Raw genomic sequence first — 19,545 nt, forward strand, 5'->3', positions numbered from 1 at the left:
TTCTTCCATACCTATGTAACTCACTGCCTGTTTTATATACCTTTCACTTTGTGACAGATTTTCCTTATGAGGTGTTGGAATAGCTTTAAGAACTCTTATGGTGATCCCTCGGATCCAGTTAATCAATAAGGGGTGGTCTTTCATCTAATTCTGTAGCATGCTGCAGTAGAAGGAGGTAATGTTCTGCTGAAGGACTTCAGTGTGAAATTTGAAGTGAGTGTAGATGTAGCAGAATTCAGTTAGGTTTCCCCTAGTGAGTTCTCACTATTAAATGATCTTAAGTGGCTCATCCGATCAAGAGAGAAACCTCTTGCAAAAAGACCCTCAAAAAGCTGTAAATAAAATGTAATATAGAACAAATGTATTCACTGCATATCTAGAAAGCCTTTGACAAGCTCCCTCACCAAAGGCTCTTATGTAAATTTAAGTTGTCATGGGATAAGAGGGAAGGTCCTTTCATGGATTGAGAACTGGTTAAAAGACAGGGAACAGAGGGTAGGAATTAATGGTAAATTCTCAGAATGGAGAAGAATAACTAGTGGTGTTCCCCAAGGGTCAGTCCTAGGACCAGTCCTATTCAACTTATTCATAAATGATCTAGAGAAACAGTGAGGTGGCAAAGTTTGCAGATGATACTAAACTGCTCAAGCTAGTTAAGACCAAAGCAGACTGCGTAGAACTTCAAAAAGATCTCACAGAACGAAGTGATTGGGCAACAAAATGGCAAATGAAATTTAATGTGGATAAATGTAAAGTAATGCACATTGGAAAAAATAACCCCAGCTATACATACAATATGATGGGGCTAATTTAGCTACAACGAATCAGGAAAGAGATCTTGGAGTCATCGTTGATAGTTCTCTGAAGATGTCCATGCAGTGTGCAGAGGCGGTCAAAAAAGCAAACAGGATGTTAGGAATCATTAAAAAGGGGATAGAGAATAAGGCTGAGAATATATTATTGCCCTTATATAAATTGATCGAACACCCACATCTTGAATACTGCTTACAGATGTGGTCTGCTCATCTCAAAAAAAAAAAAAAATAAAAATAAAAAAAATACTGGCACTAGAAAAGGTTCAGAGAAGGGCAACTAAAATGATTTAGTAGTTTGGAACAGGTCCCATATGAGGAGAGATTAAAGAGGCTAGGACTTTTCATCTTGGAAAAGAGAAGACTAAGTGGGGATATGATAGAGGTATATAAAATCATGAGTGATGTGGAGAAAGTGGATAAGGAAAAGTTATTTACTTATTCCCATAACACAAGAACTAGGTGTCACCAAATGAAATTAATGGGCAGCAGGTTTAAAACAAATAAAAGGAAGTTGTTCTTCACACAGCACGCAGTCAACTTGTGGAACTCCTTGCCTGAGGAGGTTGTGAAGGCTAGGACTATAACAGCATTTAAAAGAGAACTGGATAAATTCATGATGGTTAAGTCCATTAATGGCTATTAGCCAGGATGGGTTAGGAATGGTGTCCCTAGCCTCTGTTTGTCAGAGGGTGGAGATGGATGACAGGAGAGAGATCGCTTGATCATTGCCTGTTAGGTTCACTCCCTCTGAGGCACCTGGCATTGGCCACTGTCGGTAGACAGGATACTGGGCTAGATGGACCTTTGGTCTGACCTGGTTCGGCCGTTCTTATGTTCTTACATCATAATTATTTGATTTTTGTTCCTGTGTTATCAGCTGTTGAAGAACCAGATATCTAAATTCAATAAATAAATAGTAATTAACCACTAGGCTTTGGTTAAATGTCACCATTAACTAGTCCAGTATTTGAGGGTGGCCGGCAACAGATGCTTCAGAGGGAAGTGTAAAAAACCCTGTTATAGGCAGATGTGAGGTAATCAACGCCCACATTAGGACTCATCATGATCTCTAACAGTTTAAGTTTGATTTAAGTCTTGAAGCTTGAGGTTTAGTATCTCTTGGAAAATTTTTGTTAGCATGAATTATAACTGTGGCTATTCTTGATAGCAATATATATGTCCATTCCCTTTTTAATCTGGAATTAAGAAAATATTGTAATACGAACTAAATTAATGGAACATTGTCAATTTAAAATCTTGTGTAAACAGATTTCGTTTCCTTCATTACTATTGATGTTGTAGCTTATTAAAACTAAAATATTTTCAAAAGTCTTGGACACTGCTTTTGCTGTTTGCTTCTTAGTTAGCTTGGCCAGTGAAAATCAGTGAAGTCGGATTCATAGATTCACTTTTGTTTTAAACATTTTCATTTTCAGGTTCTCTACAATGCAAAATTGTAGCAATGGGGTACAAGGTAGTTAAATTCCTTTGGAATTTAAAAATATAATGAAAACATTTCTATTTCTCAGGTTTAGTAAAATCTACTTTTTTGTAAAATATGAATTGTCCCTTTAAGTTACTACCATTCACTTTCAGTAGGCTAAATTACATCTCTGGCAGATGTCCAAACAAAGCAAAGTGTACTCTTTTTCCCAGAGGCTTTTAAACTTCGTGGTATGAAGGGTTAAGTGACAATCCACTAACTGATAGTAGAGAAACTACCTACCTGAATCCCAAAAGGGACAAGCCCTGTGATGGGCCTTAACTGCTGATGGATTTATTCAACCTTTTGTAATAAGGCTGTCAAAGAGGATTTAATTTTCAAAAGGTTAAACACCCTGCTAATCTATCCTGCCTTAGCTAAATTCCCTGTTGTCTCCTACAGGTGAAAGGAGATGGTTTCACGGTGTCCTTTTTTATGAATTATTTTAACTTTCTGCTGCCGATCTCAGTTTTCTTCTTCCTGTCCCCCACCCTGATTTGTATTTAGGTGTACAGGACCAATCAGTGCGCTGGTGAGTTTGTTGTGACTTTTCCTCGTGCTTATCACTCCGGATTTAACCAGGGCTACAACTTTGCTGAGGCCGTGAACTTCTGCACTGCAGACTGGGTGCGTTCTGTTGCACATATCTGTCCATGTCTCTGCTAGCTGGCCTTTATTAAGAGAATGTTAGTAACTTGTTTATCTGGATAGTAATTTCACATGTTACAGCAGTACCTGGCACTGCTATGGTTAAGTCATTCGAGTTTCCATCACAGAAAATGCATTTTGACGGGCTTACAAATCAATTCTAAATAGCTTCTAATTGACAACTATGAATATTGGCTTTCTTTTAAGCATGTGTCTGAACTCATCCTTACAATTCACACTTCAGTTAACTGCTAGGGCTTCTGAGGTGCTCTCTGATGCAGATGTCCTTTCTGCCCTTGTGTAGAATAGATAGCCCACTGTGCTAAACCCCAGAGAGAAATGCTTGCAGCTGTGTTCTCCCTTTCCCTTGGTTTGGCCAGTTAATGCAGTTCTTAGTGCTATAAGCTTTAGCTCTAAACCCCTATTGTTTCATGACACTGCATAGCTAGATACAGATGCGGGGCTCACTTTGGTAACTAGCTATATAAGATTCCTTTTGCTTAGTCTATGAACCCATTGGGCTTCAGTAATCCATATACCTACGTCCATTAGCTTTTTGTATATTTAAAAAAAGATGCAAAGCATGGCTCTCATTCTGTAGGTTCTGGAGACGTTGTCTTTAATAACTGATGCAATTTGTCCATTATAATTGGTTACGTCCATAAAGACACTGTTCCTTAGTTGATGTATTTCTAAGTATGCCTTTTTCCAACTCTTGTTGAGGGAGGCAGAATGGGGAGATGTGGGACAGCCCCTTGGAACATGCACCCAAATAATGACCTTGTTATTGCTTGGCATTTCCTAGCTTCCCATTGGACGTCAGTGTGTGAATCATTACCGGCGTCTAAGACGTCATTGCGTCTTCTCCCATGAGGAGCTGATCTTCAAGATGGCCGCAGATCCAGAGTGTTTGGATGTGGGGCTTGCTGCCATGGTCTGCAAGGAAATGACTCTCATGACAGAGGAGGAAACACGCTTAAGGGAATCAGTTGTGCAGATGGTGAGTACCATGAGTGCAGCTCCTGCTTTTCATCCTGTTGGTGCGGTGCAGGGTTAATAGAAGACTTCTTGAAAGAAAGTGTGCTGTTTCTCTGATTCATGTCCTTATCAAGTGTCAAATTTTTGTCAGGGAGTGCTGATGTCGGAAGAGGAGGTGTTTGAACTGGTTCCAGATGATGAGCGTCAGTGTGCAGCCTGCAGGACCACATGCTTCTTGTCTGCTCTTACTTGCTCTTGTAATCCTGAGCGGCTTGTATGCCTGTATCATCCGACTGACTTGTGTCCCTGTCCCATGCAGAAAAAGTGTCTCAGGTACACAAGTTTCCCTGTCTTTCCTTTCCCATGTGCAGTCTGTCTTGTTACCCAGAAACTTATGGTGAAATATAGCAGTTGTTTTTATCTACCTCTTTCTAACCAGCAGGGATAGCCGCCTCATTTCCCATGAGGCCAAGAAATCTTGGTGTAATATAGAGCTTCTTAACCCTCATCTGTTGATCTCTCTGAATAGAAACTGATGTTCTATGTATTACAGCAGCAAAGAATCCTGTGGCACCTTATAGACTAACAGACGTTTTGGAGCATGAGCTTTCGTGGGTGAATACCCACTTCCTCAGATGCATCTGAGGAAGTGGGTATTCACCCACGAAAGCTCATGCTCCAAAACGTCTGTTAGTCTATAAGGTGCCACAGGATTCTTTGCTGCTTTCACAGATCCAGACTAACACGGCTACCCCTCTGATACTATGTACTACAGGAAGTTTAATGCTGTTGCACTTTTCCCCTGTTTATCTACAGGTACCGGTATCCATTAGAGGATCTCCCTTCTCTTCTGTATGGAGTGAAAGTTAGAGCACAGTCCTACGACACTTGGGTCAGTAGAGTTACAGAGGCACTGGCTGCCAACCTCAACCACAAGAAAGGTCAGACTTCCATAATTGCACACTGTAGTAGTTTGTTTGGGGGAATCCCCCCTTTGTTGAGCCCATTTTTCCAGTGAGTGACACAGGTTTTGGATTGAGGTGGGATATTCCAGCTATGTGAAAGGAGGGATGTTCTTAGTGGAAGTGGAGAGATGGATCTAATTGAAAGACGCACAAATATTAGGTAGATGCTTTTCATTGCTGCTGTGCATTTCAGATCTAGGTAGCATGTTGGGAACTTGTTTGGGGACTAGTGAAACAGACTAAGATGGCGTTAATTTTTGCTCACAGACTACTTGTATCCTATTATTGCAGATGTGATTGAGTTGAGAGTGATGTTGGAGGATGCTGAAGATAGGAAGTATCCAGAGAATGATCTCTTCCGCAGGCTCAGAGATGCTGTGAAAGAGGCAGAGACCTGTGCTTCGGTGGCACAGCTGCTTCTGAGCAAAAAGCAAAAACACAGGTAAGGCCAGGAGCTTTTCAATGTATGTCATCTTATACCCTTTTCCTGCCACTCAGATGCTGAAGTGGAAGGCCCCTGAGGCTTCCAGCATGGCTGGATAGAAACCCACCATCTTCTTTCTCCGATGGTGGGGTGGCAGGTTACTGGCAGGAATGCTGTGGTAGAGGACCATACTTTCACAGATCTGAGATGTTTTCTGCTGACAAACAAGCTGCTGAACTTTGTACTGAACTATGGAAGCATGAGGGAGGTGGGGGTGAGGATGCAGGTGCTGATTAGGGATTCAATGACCATGGATAAGGCCACACATGGACAGGTCATGACTGTTATTGCCCGTTACCTGTCCATGACTTTTACTAAAAATACCTGTGACTAAATCTTATCTGCTGGGAGGGGGCGCTCTTGAAGACTGCTGCTGGGTGCGGGGGGACAGCCTGGGGCCCCGCTGCAGCTGGGGGCGGTCCAGGGCCCCCTGCCATTGGTGGGGAGCGGGAGGCGGTGGCATGTGTTCCCAACGCCTATCTGGGAAGAGGGTAGCCAGGGCCCCCTGGACGCTTCTGATGCAGGCTGGGGGTGGCCTGTGGCCCCATCACTGTTGGTCCCAGACTGCTGCTCCAGGGCAGCGCTGGCGACCAGCTGCCTGGGGCTGCCAGAGCAGCAGCTGGTGCGCCTGGCCCCTGGGTTTCCCCAGCTGCTGGGGTGGTCCTTGGGTCAGCCGCACTAGCACTGCAAAATTCACGGAGGTCACAAAGTCATAGAAGCCGTGACTTACGTGACCTCTGTGAATGATTCGCAACCTTAACCATGGAAGAGGTTGCAGGGAAAGAGACAGATCAACAAAAATGTAAAAGTAATGAAAATTTAAGGTTAAACAAAATAAAAGTGTAAGTGCAAATTATTGTGAGTCAAGTACACCAGTGGAAATGGGAAACAGTCCTCTGCTTATTTGCAGCATCAGAGATACTATATTGCCCTGTCCTGCCCCCGAGATGCCTACCTCTTCCGGCAGTACCCAGGTGTTCCCTGTATGTTCCGACCTTGCTAGTGATGCAATGATGGTATCAGCCGGAGTTATTAATTTGGCAGGCCACTGAATTTTTCTGAGGAATGCAAGGGAGGGAAGGGAAATGTTAACTTTCAGCAGTTTATATCTTAGCCAAAGCTGAAAGGAGTTTCAAGGAAAAAGAAAACAGCTTCTGTAGCTTGAGGACTGACATCCTCCATATCACAGGTTTCCTGCAAACAATTCAGGTGTGAGAGACTCTCAAGAATCCTTTCTAATGGCAACCTAAACATAGTGGTCACTACCAGTTCTCTCTCTCTCTCTCTCTCTCACATTTTAAAATAGTTTAAAAAAGTAAGAGACAGAGATAAAAATAGTTAAAGCAGAGCAAATCTGCTATTTTTAATACTTTCAAGGAAAATGTGGAGTCAGGCACCAGGTTTTTTTTCTATTCACTTTTTATTAATTTTTAAAAGTATGTGCTGAAAAAGCAAAGATTCTGGAGTCCTGCTTCTTGGTACCAGGGCTCTGATAACGAGCACCTCTCGATCCCTGGAATCATCACCAGCATCTGGTCATTCACTTCCAATCTTTTTGTTGGCTCCACTGCTATCCAGCAAGGACTCAGTGACCAGGAGGATATCCACTCACTAGCCTCACACCAGAGCCCTCCCAGTTGCACCCTCGGTCCGAGCTTCAACACCCTTGATATGGCTACCTTGGGTACCACCACCCATGCCCTTTTCCCCAGTGGCCACAGTAGGATACATGGGCAACCTACAGGCACCATACTTCTCGGGTGTCTGATGTCTCCCACCAGAAATCAAGATGGTCTCCATCAGCCTCTGTATCCAGAGCCCCAGAATCTCAGGAGGCTACTTGAGGAGCCAAAGGACAGACTTGAAGAGGAGGTTACACCAATGACGAATAGCTACTTCTTTTGCCCCAGATAAGGCAGTGATGCCCCCTCCACCATGCATTCTGAACGGTTTAAAGCTATTTCTGGATCTAACAAAAAGATTGGCATACACACTTCAAATTCCTCTCGAGGAGGTGAAAGATACCCACCATAAGCTACTGAGCGTATTGCATACCTCCTCTTCCTCCTTGAGAATCACATTCCCAGTCAACAAAGTGCTTTTAGCTCTTGTTAAGGTCATTTGGTACATGCCAGCCTCTATTGCACCAACATGCAAAAGGACTGATTAAAAAGTACTATGTGCCCTCCTTTTTTCTCACCCTCAATCCAACTCTGTTGTGGATGTGGTAAATTCCTGTGGCCAGCATCACCTCTCATGACAGAGACTGAAAAATACTTGATTTATTTGGTAGGAATGCTTATTCCTCGGTGTCTTTACAATTCAGAATTGCGAATTACCAAGCCTTAATGGTGAAATATGACCACATGAATTTTGCTAAACTGAATGCATTTATTGACCACCTGCCGAAGCACAGCGGGACTAGTTTCAGGCCATCAAAAATGAAGGGCAGTTGGTACTGAGAATGGCACTCCAGACTGTGCTAGATGCTGTGGATACAGCAGCCTGCTCAGTGTCGACAATGGTCATGATGCTACGGGTGTTGTGGTTACACCTCTCAGGACTGCTGAAGGAGGTACACATCACAGTTGAGGACTTCTTGTTTGAGGGCGTCAAACTTTTTGCGGATAAGATTGATTTATTACTCCATACTCTAATGGACTCCAGAGCCACCCTATGCTCACTAGGGATCTACACGCTGGGACAGAAGAGGAAATTCAGTTCCCAGCCATCCCAACCGCTCCAGTGCCCAACACCAGAATGTGGCTATGAGCCATAGAGAGAGGCCTTAGGATTCAGAAATGCAAACTGTCAGCTCTTCAATCCTCAACATCTCAGTCTTCAACTTCAAAACATCAGTTTTGACGCCTTGGTCAAGGCCTTGGGAGACCACTCCCCGCAACATCAGCTGCGACCTGCAGACCTCCCATGTTCTTTGGATGTCACCTTGCTCTTTTCCTCTGAAATTGGGAAGACGTAACTTGTGAATGATGGGTCTTGGCAATCATTTCCATTGGGTACTCTATCCACTTTGCCTCCCTCCCTGTTCTCCTTCAGAGACCCTTATCACAAGAGACTGCTAAGACAGGAAATACAGTAGAACATCAGAGTTACAAACTGACCAATCAACCACGAACCTCATCTGGAATCAAAAGTACACAGTCAAACAGCGGCAGAGACTGAAGCAAGTACAGTACTGTGTTAAAAGTAAACTACTAAAAAAAAAAAAAATGGAAAGTTTAAAAAACGGTTTGACAAAGTAAGGAAACTGTTTCTGTGCTTGTTTCATTTAAATTAAGGTGGTCAAGAGAAGCATTTGTCTTCTGCATAGTAAAGTTTCAAAGCTGTATTAAGTCAATGTTCAGTTGTAAACCAAAGCTTTTTGTTCAGAGTTACAAACATTTTAGAGTTACAAAACAACTTCCATTCCCGAGGTGTTCGTAACTCTAAGGTTCTACTGTAGATTACCTGCTCTGCCTCGGGGCCATAGAACCAGTTCCTTTGCACCTCAGGGGCAAATGCTTTTATTCCCAATATATCCTGATTCCCAAGAAAAATGGAGATTGGTGACCCATACTAGATCTAAGAGCACTAAACGAATACGTGAAGGCACAAAGATTCGAGATGGTTGCACCAGCAGTGATTATACCAGTGGTTCTCAAACTTTTGTACTGGTAACCCCTTTCACATAGCAAACCTCTGAGTGTGAGCCCCCTTATAAATTAAAAACACTTTTTAATATATTTAACACCATTACAAATGCTGGATGCAAAGTGGGGCTTGGGGGTGAAGGCTGACCACTCATGACCCCCCCATAATCTTGCGACCCCTGAGGGGTCCTGACCCCCAGTTTGAGAACCCCTGGATTATACCATCTTTGGAACAGGGAGATTGGTTCTCGGCCATCAACCTACAGAATGTCTACTTCAGTGTATCAATCCAACCATTCCACAGATCATTCCTCAGGTTTATCTTCCATCTGGATCATTACCAATACGGGATGCTTCTCTTCAGCTTCTTATCCGCACCCAAAGTATTCTCCAAGGTCTCCTCCATAGTAGCGGCCCATCTGTGCACCTTGAGGAACGTGATTTATCCATATTTGAATGACTATCTCCTCAGAGCCTGCTCCTTGAACGATGCCCTACAGGCCACCCACAAGATGATAAACATTCACACAACTGGGCTTACAAATCAACACTCAGAAATTGACCTTGAGTCCAGTACAGTGCTTGAAGTTTATAGGGGTCTATCTTGATGCAGCGAGAGCGTTCCTCCTGTGACAGATTTCACACCCTGCCCACACTAATAGAGACAGTTAAAGCCATCCCACAGATGACAGCCTGACATTGTCTCCAGCTTTTCGGACACATGGCGGCATGCACATTTTGATCTCTCGTGCCAGACTTCACATGACATGTCTACAGGCATGGCTCAGGTCTGTCTACATACCAATCAAGAACAGGCTAGATAAATCAATATGAATATCCTCCAAGGTCAAGCACTCCCTGGAATGTTGGAAAGACCCAGTGAACGTCTGTGCAGAGGTCCCATTCGCACAACCCCAAACATTTTTTCTAAAAATGGATGTACTCCTAATAGGTTGGGGAGCCCACCTGAACAACTGCAAGGTTGAGTGCAAATGGTCACCCCAAAATTGACTCTCCGTATCAACTGCTTAGGACTAAGAGTGGTTAGAAATACTCGCACACACTTTTTTCCACTAATCAAAGACACCACACAAAATCACGACAGACAACATAACGTGTGTGCGTGCTCTATATAAATTCACAGTGGGGCACCAGATCAGTCTCCCTGTGCACGGAAGCACTATAACTATGGAATTGGTGCATTTGCCATAATGTTGTCATATCAGCTGCTTACCTGCCAGGAAGATAACAGCCGGCAGTCTCAGCTGCAAGTTCTTACAGGACCATGAATGGAAAATGAACCCAGTTGTGCTCCACCGCATATTCTCTCACTGGGGAGCTCCAGGAGTTGACTGGTTTGCCATTTACCTGAACAGGAAATGCCCACTCTATTGCTCCAGAGCCAGTTTCGGGAAATGCTCCTTAGGAGATGCTCTCCTTCTCCCATGGGATAAAGTCCTTCTATATACCTTACCTCCATTCCTTCTGCTGATGAAGGTCCTGATAAAAATGAAGAGAGAAAAAGCAAAAGTTATACTGACTACTTCCACCTGGCGGAGACAAACGTGGTACCTATATCTGGCATAGCTAGTAATGTATCTACCAATCCCTTTCCAACTCACTCCTCTTCCTCTCCCAGTATGACAGGCAAATCCTCTATCCCAGCCTACAGATCTTCTGGCTCAAGGCATGGCTTCATCGTTCCAACATATAGATCTGCTTCTCTGAGGAGGTGAAAGAAGTTTTATTACACAGTAGAAAATTGGCTACTCATCGCACTTACCTGCAAAAATGGAGACGATTCCGGGTCTGGTGTAATTCCAAACATAGCCCCGATAGCTTTGTCCCTCCCCTTTCAAATGTATGTCCCTGCGGGTGCTCTGCGGCCCACCCTTCTCCCCTCTACTTTGGATGCTCAATAGGGGCTCTGCAGTGGAGAAGAAACTGAACGTGATTCACCTATGCAGCGCTAGTTAGCCTGGAGGGAGAGTGCTTGTGTGGGCCAAACGGACGCTGATATCTAAAATCTCCAGTCAGAGTTGCAGGCACATAGATACACCTATAGTGGAGGACCCATAGAAGGACACATCTCAAAGCACCATCTTTACTGCACAAGGAGAGTAACTTCCTCTTTCCCATGGTGGCCAGGCTTACAAAATCAGTACTCCAGTCTTCAATTGTTGGTTTTCTTTTTGGATTTCGGTTTTGGAGGTTCCAATCATTTAGTAATTATTAGTACTCTGCTTAGCCAAAGTCTTCAGATTTATTCAGCTTCCAGTTAACATCCATTAGATTTAAAATTGCATGTTTATCTTGTAGCACAATTTTATTTGATAAGAAAAAATAAAACTGCAATTAAGTTCTGCTCAAAGCATACAGGTTAAGGAGCATTCCCAGAGCACATGGAATCACAGTGCCAAAATTTGTCTGTCTTGATGGCATCTGTTTGAACAGATGGAGAGGAATCAGTTTATTTAAAAACAAATGAACTACTAACCAGATGTGTGCCCTTTGCTCTGTTCATTTTCTTGTAAGGTGTCCTTTTTTTAATAAAAGACTATAAGTTCTTAGGGCAGGGACTATCTTATATATTTGTGTAGCATCTGACATAGTGGCAGCCCAATCTTTGCTGGGACCATTGGGCCGTGAGAGGCTGGAACTAACATAGAGTAGAATTCTTCAAGCATTTATCTACACAGATCCTGCTTTAGGTTCATGCACGCAAGCCCAGAATCTTTTAGCTGGCAGTGTCCATTGAGGCTGCATGTGCTTCCTGTGCACCCTCACACCCCCTAAAGAGAGAGGATATAAAAGGCAGAGCCGTCCCAACCGCCACTCTGTTCCTTCTTGCCACACTAGTCAGCAGGGTGAACAAAATTCATGATTTGTCTGGCCCTCCGTATAATGTGATTCACAAGGGCAGAGTTATGCTCAGGCTATGTCCACAATTTTTACCAGAAGTCGTTTGAATTTATTTTAAACCAAATAACAGTGTTTTTGTCTAAGCTTCATGATTCTCCTGCAGAAACTAAGCTCCACACACTGGACGGTCTCAGGACTACGATTTTTTAAGTTTCCAGAACAAAGCATTTTTTAAAATCAGTTTGACTTCTTGTACCTTTTGGTAATAAGTATAAGGGGCAGGCTGTATCCTCTGACTTTCTAAATGAGATGCAGACTGCATGAAAATTCACTAGTTGAGTAAACTACCTGGTCCCTCACGAGTTAGGGTGTGCTCTTCAAAGTTGACATCTATGCCTCGTTTCACAGGGGGTCCTTATTTCTTAAATTGTAGAGCAGCATTTATTAATCACAACTCCACTGTGATAGCTTCTTGACTGCATGTGCAGCTTGGCAGGGCAGTTCTACAGTCATTATTTAAATAGGATTCCAATCACCTACCTTGTAAAGAAAAGCAGTTCTTTACCTTACAATTACCAAAGTTCTTCAAGATGCTTTTGTCCACACACATCCTAGGACCCACCCTTCTTCACCACTGATAAGGAGCCCTTCTCTGGATTTCTGTATTAGTGAAGGAATTGAGTGCTGTTTGTGACAGCTTCCTCTTAACCTCTCACTGTGGGGGCACGAGGGTGCACAGGGCACATACGCCGCCCCAAAGGACACACTTCTGGCTAAAAGTTGCTAGGCTTGCATGTGGGATCTGTGTGAACAAAAGCATCTCAAAAAGCTCCAAATTCTGTAAGATAAGTAACTTCTGTTTGCCACATCCGCTTCTCCTAACCTATTGCCAGTAGTGTCTCCTCCTAGGTATGTTCCTGATGTAATGGTACATTGTGTTCGCTTCAGTAGAAACTGTCATTGAATTACAGCGAGCATGTTGGCGAAGATGACGGTGATTTTACTGGCTCCTTGTTAATAACATTTGGGAGCTCTGTGGTGCCTGTGAATAGAATTGACTGGAGATTCAATGTACGGTCCCATGAACACTGAAGTGATGAGACTTAAACTTCTTGATAGTCATGAAATTCTCTACTGATTGGAGCTCACTCAAGTGAATGTTGCCCCGTTTCATCTAATCTTGTTTGTAACTTTGCATCTCTTTGCTCATACAGCAGGCTGAGCCCAGATAGTGGGAGAACTCGGACCAAGCTGACGGTGGAGGAGCTGAAAGCATTTGTCCAGCAGCTATTCAGCCTTCCATGTGTCATTAGCCAGGCCCGACAAGTAAAGGTAGGTTTTTCATCCATTGTTTGGGGACTGGGTTTTGTGACACCAGGTGAAGTTTCCCAGTATAGAGTGCAGGGTAATTTTACCCCTCCTGTAATTTTGCCCTTTCTGATTTTTCTTTGCTGTCCCTTTTCCCCTCACTTCTGTCCCAGAAGTATACTATTCTCCAAGCTTCTTCTTTCTTAGCTAATAAGAAGGTTTTCTGACTTCCATCAATCTGCTTTGGTGCAATTGAGCAGAGTATGGGCATTGTTACTGTGCTTTGGCTGACTAGGTGACAAAGATCATGAAAAATGATCTTAACTCAGATGGAAAAAAGAGCAAAAACTTATTCATTTTGCAATCTCCTGTTTTATCACTTGGAATGTGATATCATCCCATTTAATCCCAAGGGGATGGGAAGCCGTCTGGCACTTTTGTATGTATGCATCACCTGGTATGGGGTACAAATAGAGTTACAGTACTTGCCTGTACCGTTTTCAGTTCTAGGCACCACATTACCAGGAAAACTCTGACTTAAGTGGAAGAGGTTGAGAGAGAAAAATGTCAAGGGCTAGAGAGCATTGGTTTGAGGAAAGGTTGAAACTGCCAACTGTGCTGAGCTTGGTTAAGAGATAATGGTGAACAAAAATCTACAAATATTTGAAGGGTGTAAACACCAAGAAAAGGAGGAGAACTATTTAGAATGGTTTGAGGGGACGTAGCTAAGAGTAAAGAGAAGATATTAAAGGGAAACTTAAATTGAATTGCAGGGAAGACTTACTCCCAGAAGGTTGTGGAATAGTCTCTCAACAGAAATGATGGAAATCTCATCATCTGAGATGATTTAAAACTAGATCAGACAAAACAGTAAAGTGCATTAACAGTTCTTCAGTGGCAGGGTGATGGACTGAATGGGATTTTTCATCGTTTAATTTCTAATTTAAGACAAGTAGATATTTGCCATGACACTCCTGGGCCTGAGGAGTAGACTCAAAAGTGCTGACTCAAACTTGGGATTCTTCAAGTGCTTGCACATGTCCATTCCAGTATAGGGTGCACAGCTGCTGAATTTTTCCCCCCCTCAGTGGCATCTGTCGGGTCAGCTCTGATATGCTCTGGAGTCGCATGCTCAGAGCACCTCTATGAAGCCCCCTGCTGACCCACGCGCTCTGTTCCTTCTTACTACCCATGATGGTCGCTGGAACTACTTTTCTTGCTTTACAAGTACTTTTCTCAGTGGACTTTTCTGTCTATTATTGTATATAGTTAAGTTTCTGGTAGTAGTTAACATTTCTCCATTTTATTCTCCACCCCAGGGTATGACTTGGTCACTGGGCTTCAAGGCTTGTGCCTCTTGTAACAAGGCTATGCCTTTGAGCAACTCCTCATTCCAGCTGCCTTTAGTGCCTCGGGGAAGCTCACATGCAGGAGTGCTGTAAGATCTGTAGGGACTTTAAACCCTCCACTAAAAAAGATTGGGATGTTAGGCTGAAGTCCATCTTAATGGAGGCAGCGCTAAGACCTCCCTTGGCGTTGAGACATTGAGACTCTGCACCAAATACCTCGACATCAGTGAGGTCATGGCTTCAATCTTTCGGCCTGCCTCATGAGGCCCAGCAGACTCTGCAGGACCTTCCCTTTGAGAGCACTTCGCTCTGTCAGTTTGGAGTCTTTTCCAAGCAACATGGCCTAAATGATTCCAGGGCTAACTTGAAGTTCCTAGGTCTTTATACCCAGACACCCATGAAGAAGCATTATAAACCTCATCTAGCCTCTCGAATCTTTCTGCCAGCTGTCTGACAGAACTCTCACAGGAAGAGGAGCAGAGACTTGAAATGAAGGCCTCCCCAATCTTTGTCTGAGTCCATGCTCCTCCTCTCCCCGACACTCTGGGAGTTCCAAGCAGGCCTTTTGATGGAATGCTCGGGGACAACATAGACTCATAGACTCTAGGACTGGAAGGGACCTCGAGAGGTCATCGAGTCCAGTCCCCTGCCCTCATGGCAGGACCAAATACTGTCTAGACCATCCCTAATAGACATTTATCTAACCTACTGTTAAATACCTCCAGAGATGGAGATTCCACAACTTCCCTAGGCAATCTATTCCAGTGTTTAACTACCCTGACAGTTAGGAACTTTTTCCTAATGTCCAACCTAAATCTCCCTTTCTGCAGTTTAAGCCCATTGCTTCTTGTTCTATCATTGGAGGCTAAGGTGAACAAGTTTTCTCCCTCCTCCTGATGACACCCTTTTAGATACCTGAAAACTGCTATCATGTCACCTCTCAGTCTTCTCTTTTCCAAACTAAACAAACCCAATTCCTTCAGCCTTCCTTCATAGGTCATGTTCTCAAGACTTTTAATCATTCTTGTTGCTCTTCTCTGGACCCTCTCCAATTTCTCCACATCTTTCTTGAAATGCGGTGCCCAGAACTGGATACAATACTCCAGTTGAGGCCTAACCAGCGCTGAGTAAATGACTTCTCGTGTCTTGTCTACAACACACCTGTTAATGCATCCCAGAATCACGTTTGCTTTTTTTTGCAACAGTATCACACTGTTGACTCATATTAAGCTTGTGGTCCACTATGACCCCTAGATCTCTTTCTGCCATACTCCTTCCTAGACAGTCTCTTCCCATTCTGTATATGTGAAACTTCCTAAGTGGAGCACTTTGCATTTATCTTTATTGAATTTCATCCTGTTTACCTCAGATCATTTCTGCAATTTGTCCAGATCATTTTGAATTTTGACCCTGTCCTCCAAAGCAGTTGCAATCCCTCCCAGTTTGGTATCGTCCACAAACTTAATAAGCGTACTTTCTATGCCAACATCTAAATCGTTGATGAAGATATTGAACAGAGCCGGTCCCAAAACAGACCCCTGCGGAACCCCACTTGTTATACCTTTCCAGCAGGATTGGGAGCCATTAATAACTACTCTCTGAGTACGGTTATCCAGCCAATTATGCACCCACCACATACCAGCACAGAACCTGGATCCAAGCTCCCCTTTATTTGTGGACTGTTTATCCCGTTTCTGTTGGGCATGGGACTATATCAAGACAGACTTTTGGGTGCTAAGCAAGATAGAAATAGAATATACCCTTCAGTTCATTTTTTCCCTCTCTCTATTCAGGCACTATTCTCATGAGCAACTTCTAGCCCAAGAGTTGCAGTGGCTCCTTAGGGTGGGAGCCATGGAAGATATTCCTCTGGAATTAAGGGGCCCCAGCTATTTCCTAATCCCAAGAGCTAACGGTGGTCTCAGATTAATGCTGGACCTTCAAAAGCTCAGCAGGTACATGAATAAGATAAAGTTGCAGATGGTCTCCTTGGCTTCCATCGTCCCCTCCTTGGATCCAGGGGACTGGTATGCCACCCTTGATTTGAAGCATGCTTGCTTCCACATTTTGATTTTTTTTTTCTGGGACACAGAAAGTTCCTCAAGTTTGTTATGAATCACGTGCACTACCAATTCAGAGTTTTCCCATTTGGCCTGTTGGTGGTCCTGAAAGTGTTTACCAAGTGCATTGGACCAGGGTCCAGGTGGAGTCCAATATAAAGTTAATCCATTCAACATTCCAGGATTTAGGTCTGTTGATGAATATGCAGAAATCTACCCTCTTTCCCGGTTCAGAGGATAGAGTTTATCAGGGCTATCCTCAATTCTGTTCAAGACAGAGCCTTCCTCCAAGAAGGACAGTTCCAGTTAATAGTGATGCTTATAGAGAGCCTCAGTGTTCACCCCATCATGACAGCAAGCAATTGCTTGACATGCATGGGCTACATGTCCTCGTGCACTTACGTGGTGCAGCATGCAAGACTTTGACTTGGACCTCTACAAGCATGGCTGGTGTCCATATACTCACCAAGCACACACTATTTGGACACAGTCATCGCAGCTCCCCTGTCAGTGGTAGTCTCCTTCAGCTAGTGGTTAGACTTATTGACTATGCACTTGGGAGTCCCATTCTCGCGATCCCAACCATCTATATCTGTTGTTATGGATGCTTCAGTGATGGGCTGGGGTGCTCACTTGGGTTCCCTTAGAATTTAGGGCTTCTGGTCTCCGGAAGAGCGTGCTCTACACATCAAACGTAAGGGAGCTCAGGCAGTTCTCTTGGCTTGCCAGATGTTGCAGCAAGAAAGTGTCAGTTCTCACAGACAACACGATGGCGTTGTTTTATATTAACAGGCAGGGAGGCACTCGCTCCTTTCCCCTGTGTCGGGAAGTGCTTCACTTGTGGGAATTTTTCATAGCACACTCGATCCACCTCAGGACCTCCTATCTTCTGGGGTCACAGAATGAACTATTGGATCACCTCAGCAGATCCTTCTCTGACCACCACGAGTGGTCCATTCTCCCAGATGTCGTGAAAGCCATTTTCCAGAGGAGGAGAACTTCCCATATAGAGCTGTTCACCACAAAGCACAACAGGAAGTGTCTCCAGTTCTTCTCTCTTGTAGGCATAGTCCTGGTTTCTCCTTCCTTGGACAGCTCATCTCTTCTACACGTTTTCCTCCTATTCCTCTCATACACAAGGTCCTGCTGAGGATAAACCGAGAGAAACGAGTCACCTTGATAGCCCCTGGCTGGCCCTGCTAGCATTGGTTCACCGTTCTCCTCAATCTCTCGGTGGGAACACCAGGTCTAGGTACAGCGATAGAAGGATTGAACTCTCAGGACCTCGGCCACTTGCATCACCTGAATCTTGAGTCACTCCAGCTTTGGCCTGGAAGCTCCATGGCTGAGCCCTTCAGCTCTATCATGCTCTGAGCATGACCGCAAAGTCCTAATAGGGAGCAGGAAGCCATCCACTACAGTCACTTACCTGGCAAAGTGGAAGAGATTCTCTGTCTCATCTGCACAGAAGGGTGTCTCACCTATACACTCATCGGTACCATTTATTCTTACTGCTCTTGAAAGACAAGGTCTAACCATGGCATCTGTTAAGAGTCCATCTTGCCATGATTTCAGCCTTTCATCCCCGGGTAAATGGCCAATCTGTGTTCTCAAACAACATCTGTAATCTGTTTCTTAAGGGCCTTGAGAGGTTGTACCCCAGGTGGAAGAACCAATCTCTCCCTGGGACCTCAACCTGGTGTTATTAAAACTGACAGGACCCCCATTTGAGCCACTGGTGACTTGCTCCCTGCTCTACCTATCCAGGAAGGTGACCATCTTAGTGGCCAGTTCTTCCAGAAGAGTCTTGGAGATCCGTGTCCTCAGATTAGAACAAGCATACACTGTATCCTTCAAGGGCAAGGTCCAATTGTGTCTTCATCCAGCTTTCCTTCCAAAAGTGGTTTCACAGTTCTATAGCAATCAGGCTATCTTTCTCTAATGTTCTTCTATCCAAAATCACATGCCAACCAGGGAAGAGCAAAGGCTCCACTCGGTAAATGTTAAAGCTGCACTGGCCTATTACATAGAAAGGGTTAAGCTGTTTCAGAAAACTGATCAATAATTCATGGCCATTGTAGACAGGATGAAAGGTCTTCCTGTCTCATCCCAGCGAATTTTGTCATGGATCATGTCCTGCATCCCCATATATTACAACCTGGCAAAGGATCCTGTTTGCCTGTTCTGACAGCACATTCTACAAGAGCACAAGCAACTTCAGCATTTGTAGCAGAAGTTCTTCTAGGTGTGTGCACGTGCGCAGTCATGGAGTTTTTGCCTTAGCAGTATCTGTAGGGCCATCTCCTGCATTGGCATATTGGGCGCTGCCGCCCCTACACCTTGCCAGTTCCTTCCTGCCGCCCGTGGTGGTTAGTCAGAGTGCCTTTTCTTGCATAGCAAGGACTAGCTGTTTCATTTCTTCTAACTTCGAGCCTTAGGGTCTTGTAAATAGTTTGTTTATAGTAGTTAATTGTAGTTAGAAGTTAGTTTCAGTGGGGACTTCGCCTCAGGTGGGGCATGCCTTTAGTCTCTGAGGTTTAATCCCTGCATGGATTGTAACAGACCTATGCCTGTAAATGACCCTCACAGCAGTTGCCTCAAGTGCCTGGGACGATCACATTTGAAGGACCATGACAGCCACCTTTAATGCCAGTCCAGCGAATAGAGTTCATTGGGGCAGTTCTCGACTCCACCCGAGCCAGAGCCTTTCTTCCAGAAGCTTGTTTTCAGGCTGCGTTGGATGCGATCTCTCATGTCAAGAATCACCAGCTCACCACGACTCACACCTGCCTGCGGTTGTCATGGCCACGTGTAGTTATGTGGTCAGTCATGCTTGGCTCCATCTCCGTTCCCTACAGTCATGGCTGGCGTTGGTCTATAGCCCCAACAGGCATGACCTGCACCAGGCAGTGAGTGTGCCAGATCACATTAGGATTGGTGGTT

The 19,545-nt window shown here is 44.2% G+C and overlaps 1 protein-coding gene across 2 annotated transcripts in view; it reads left to right on the top strand.

Annotated features, from left to right (window-relative positions):
• Positions 1-19,545, top strand: part of KDM5A (lysine demethylase 5A) — an 84,236-nt gene that overhangs the window by 33,743 nt on the left and 30,948 nt on the right. For both annotated transcript variants that reach the window (XM_030543128.1, XM_030543122.1), the window contains 6 exons: positions 2,806-2,925; positions 3,752-3,946; positions 4,076-4,257; positions 4,741-4,865; positions 5,181-5,331; positions 13,100-13,217. In XM_030543128.1, coding sequence (XP_030398988.1) covers positions 2,806-2,925; positions 3,752-3,946; positions 4,076-4,257; positions 4,741-4,865; positions 5,181-5,331; positions 13,100-13,217 — 891 coding nt within the window. The remainder of the gene's footprint in view (positions 1-2,805; positions 2,926-3,751; positions 3,947-4,075; positions 4,258-4,740; positions 4,866-5,180; positions 5,332-13,099; positions 13,218-19,545) is intronic.

The sequence above is a fragment of the Gopherus evgoodei genome, chromosome 1, assembly GCF_007399415.2.
Source record: "Gopherus evgoodei ecotype Sinaloan lineage chromosome 1, rGopEvg1_v1.p, whole genome shotgun sequence".
NCBI lineage: Eukaryota > Metazoa > Chordata > Testudines > Testudinidae > Gopherus > Gopherus evgoodei.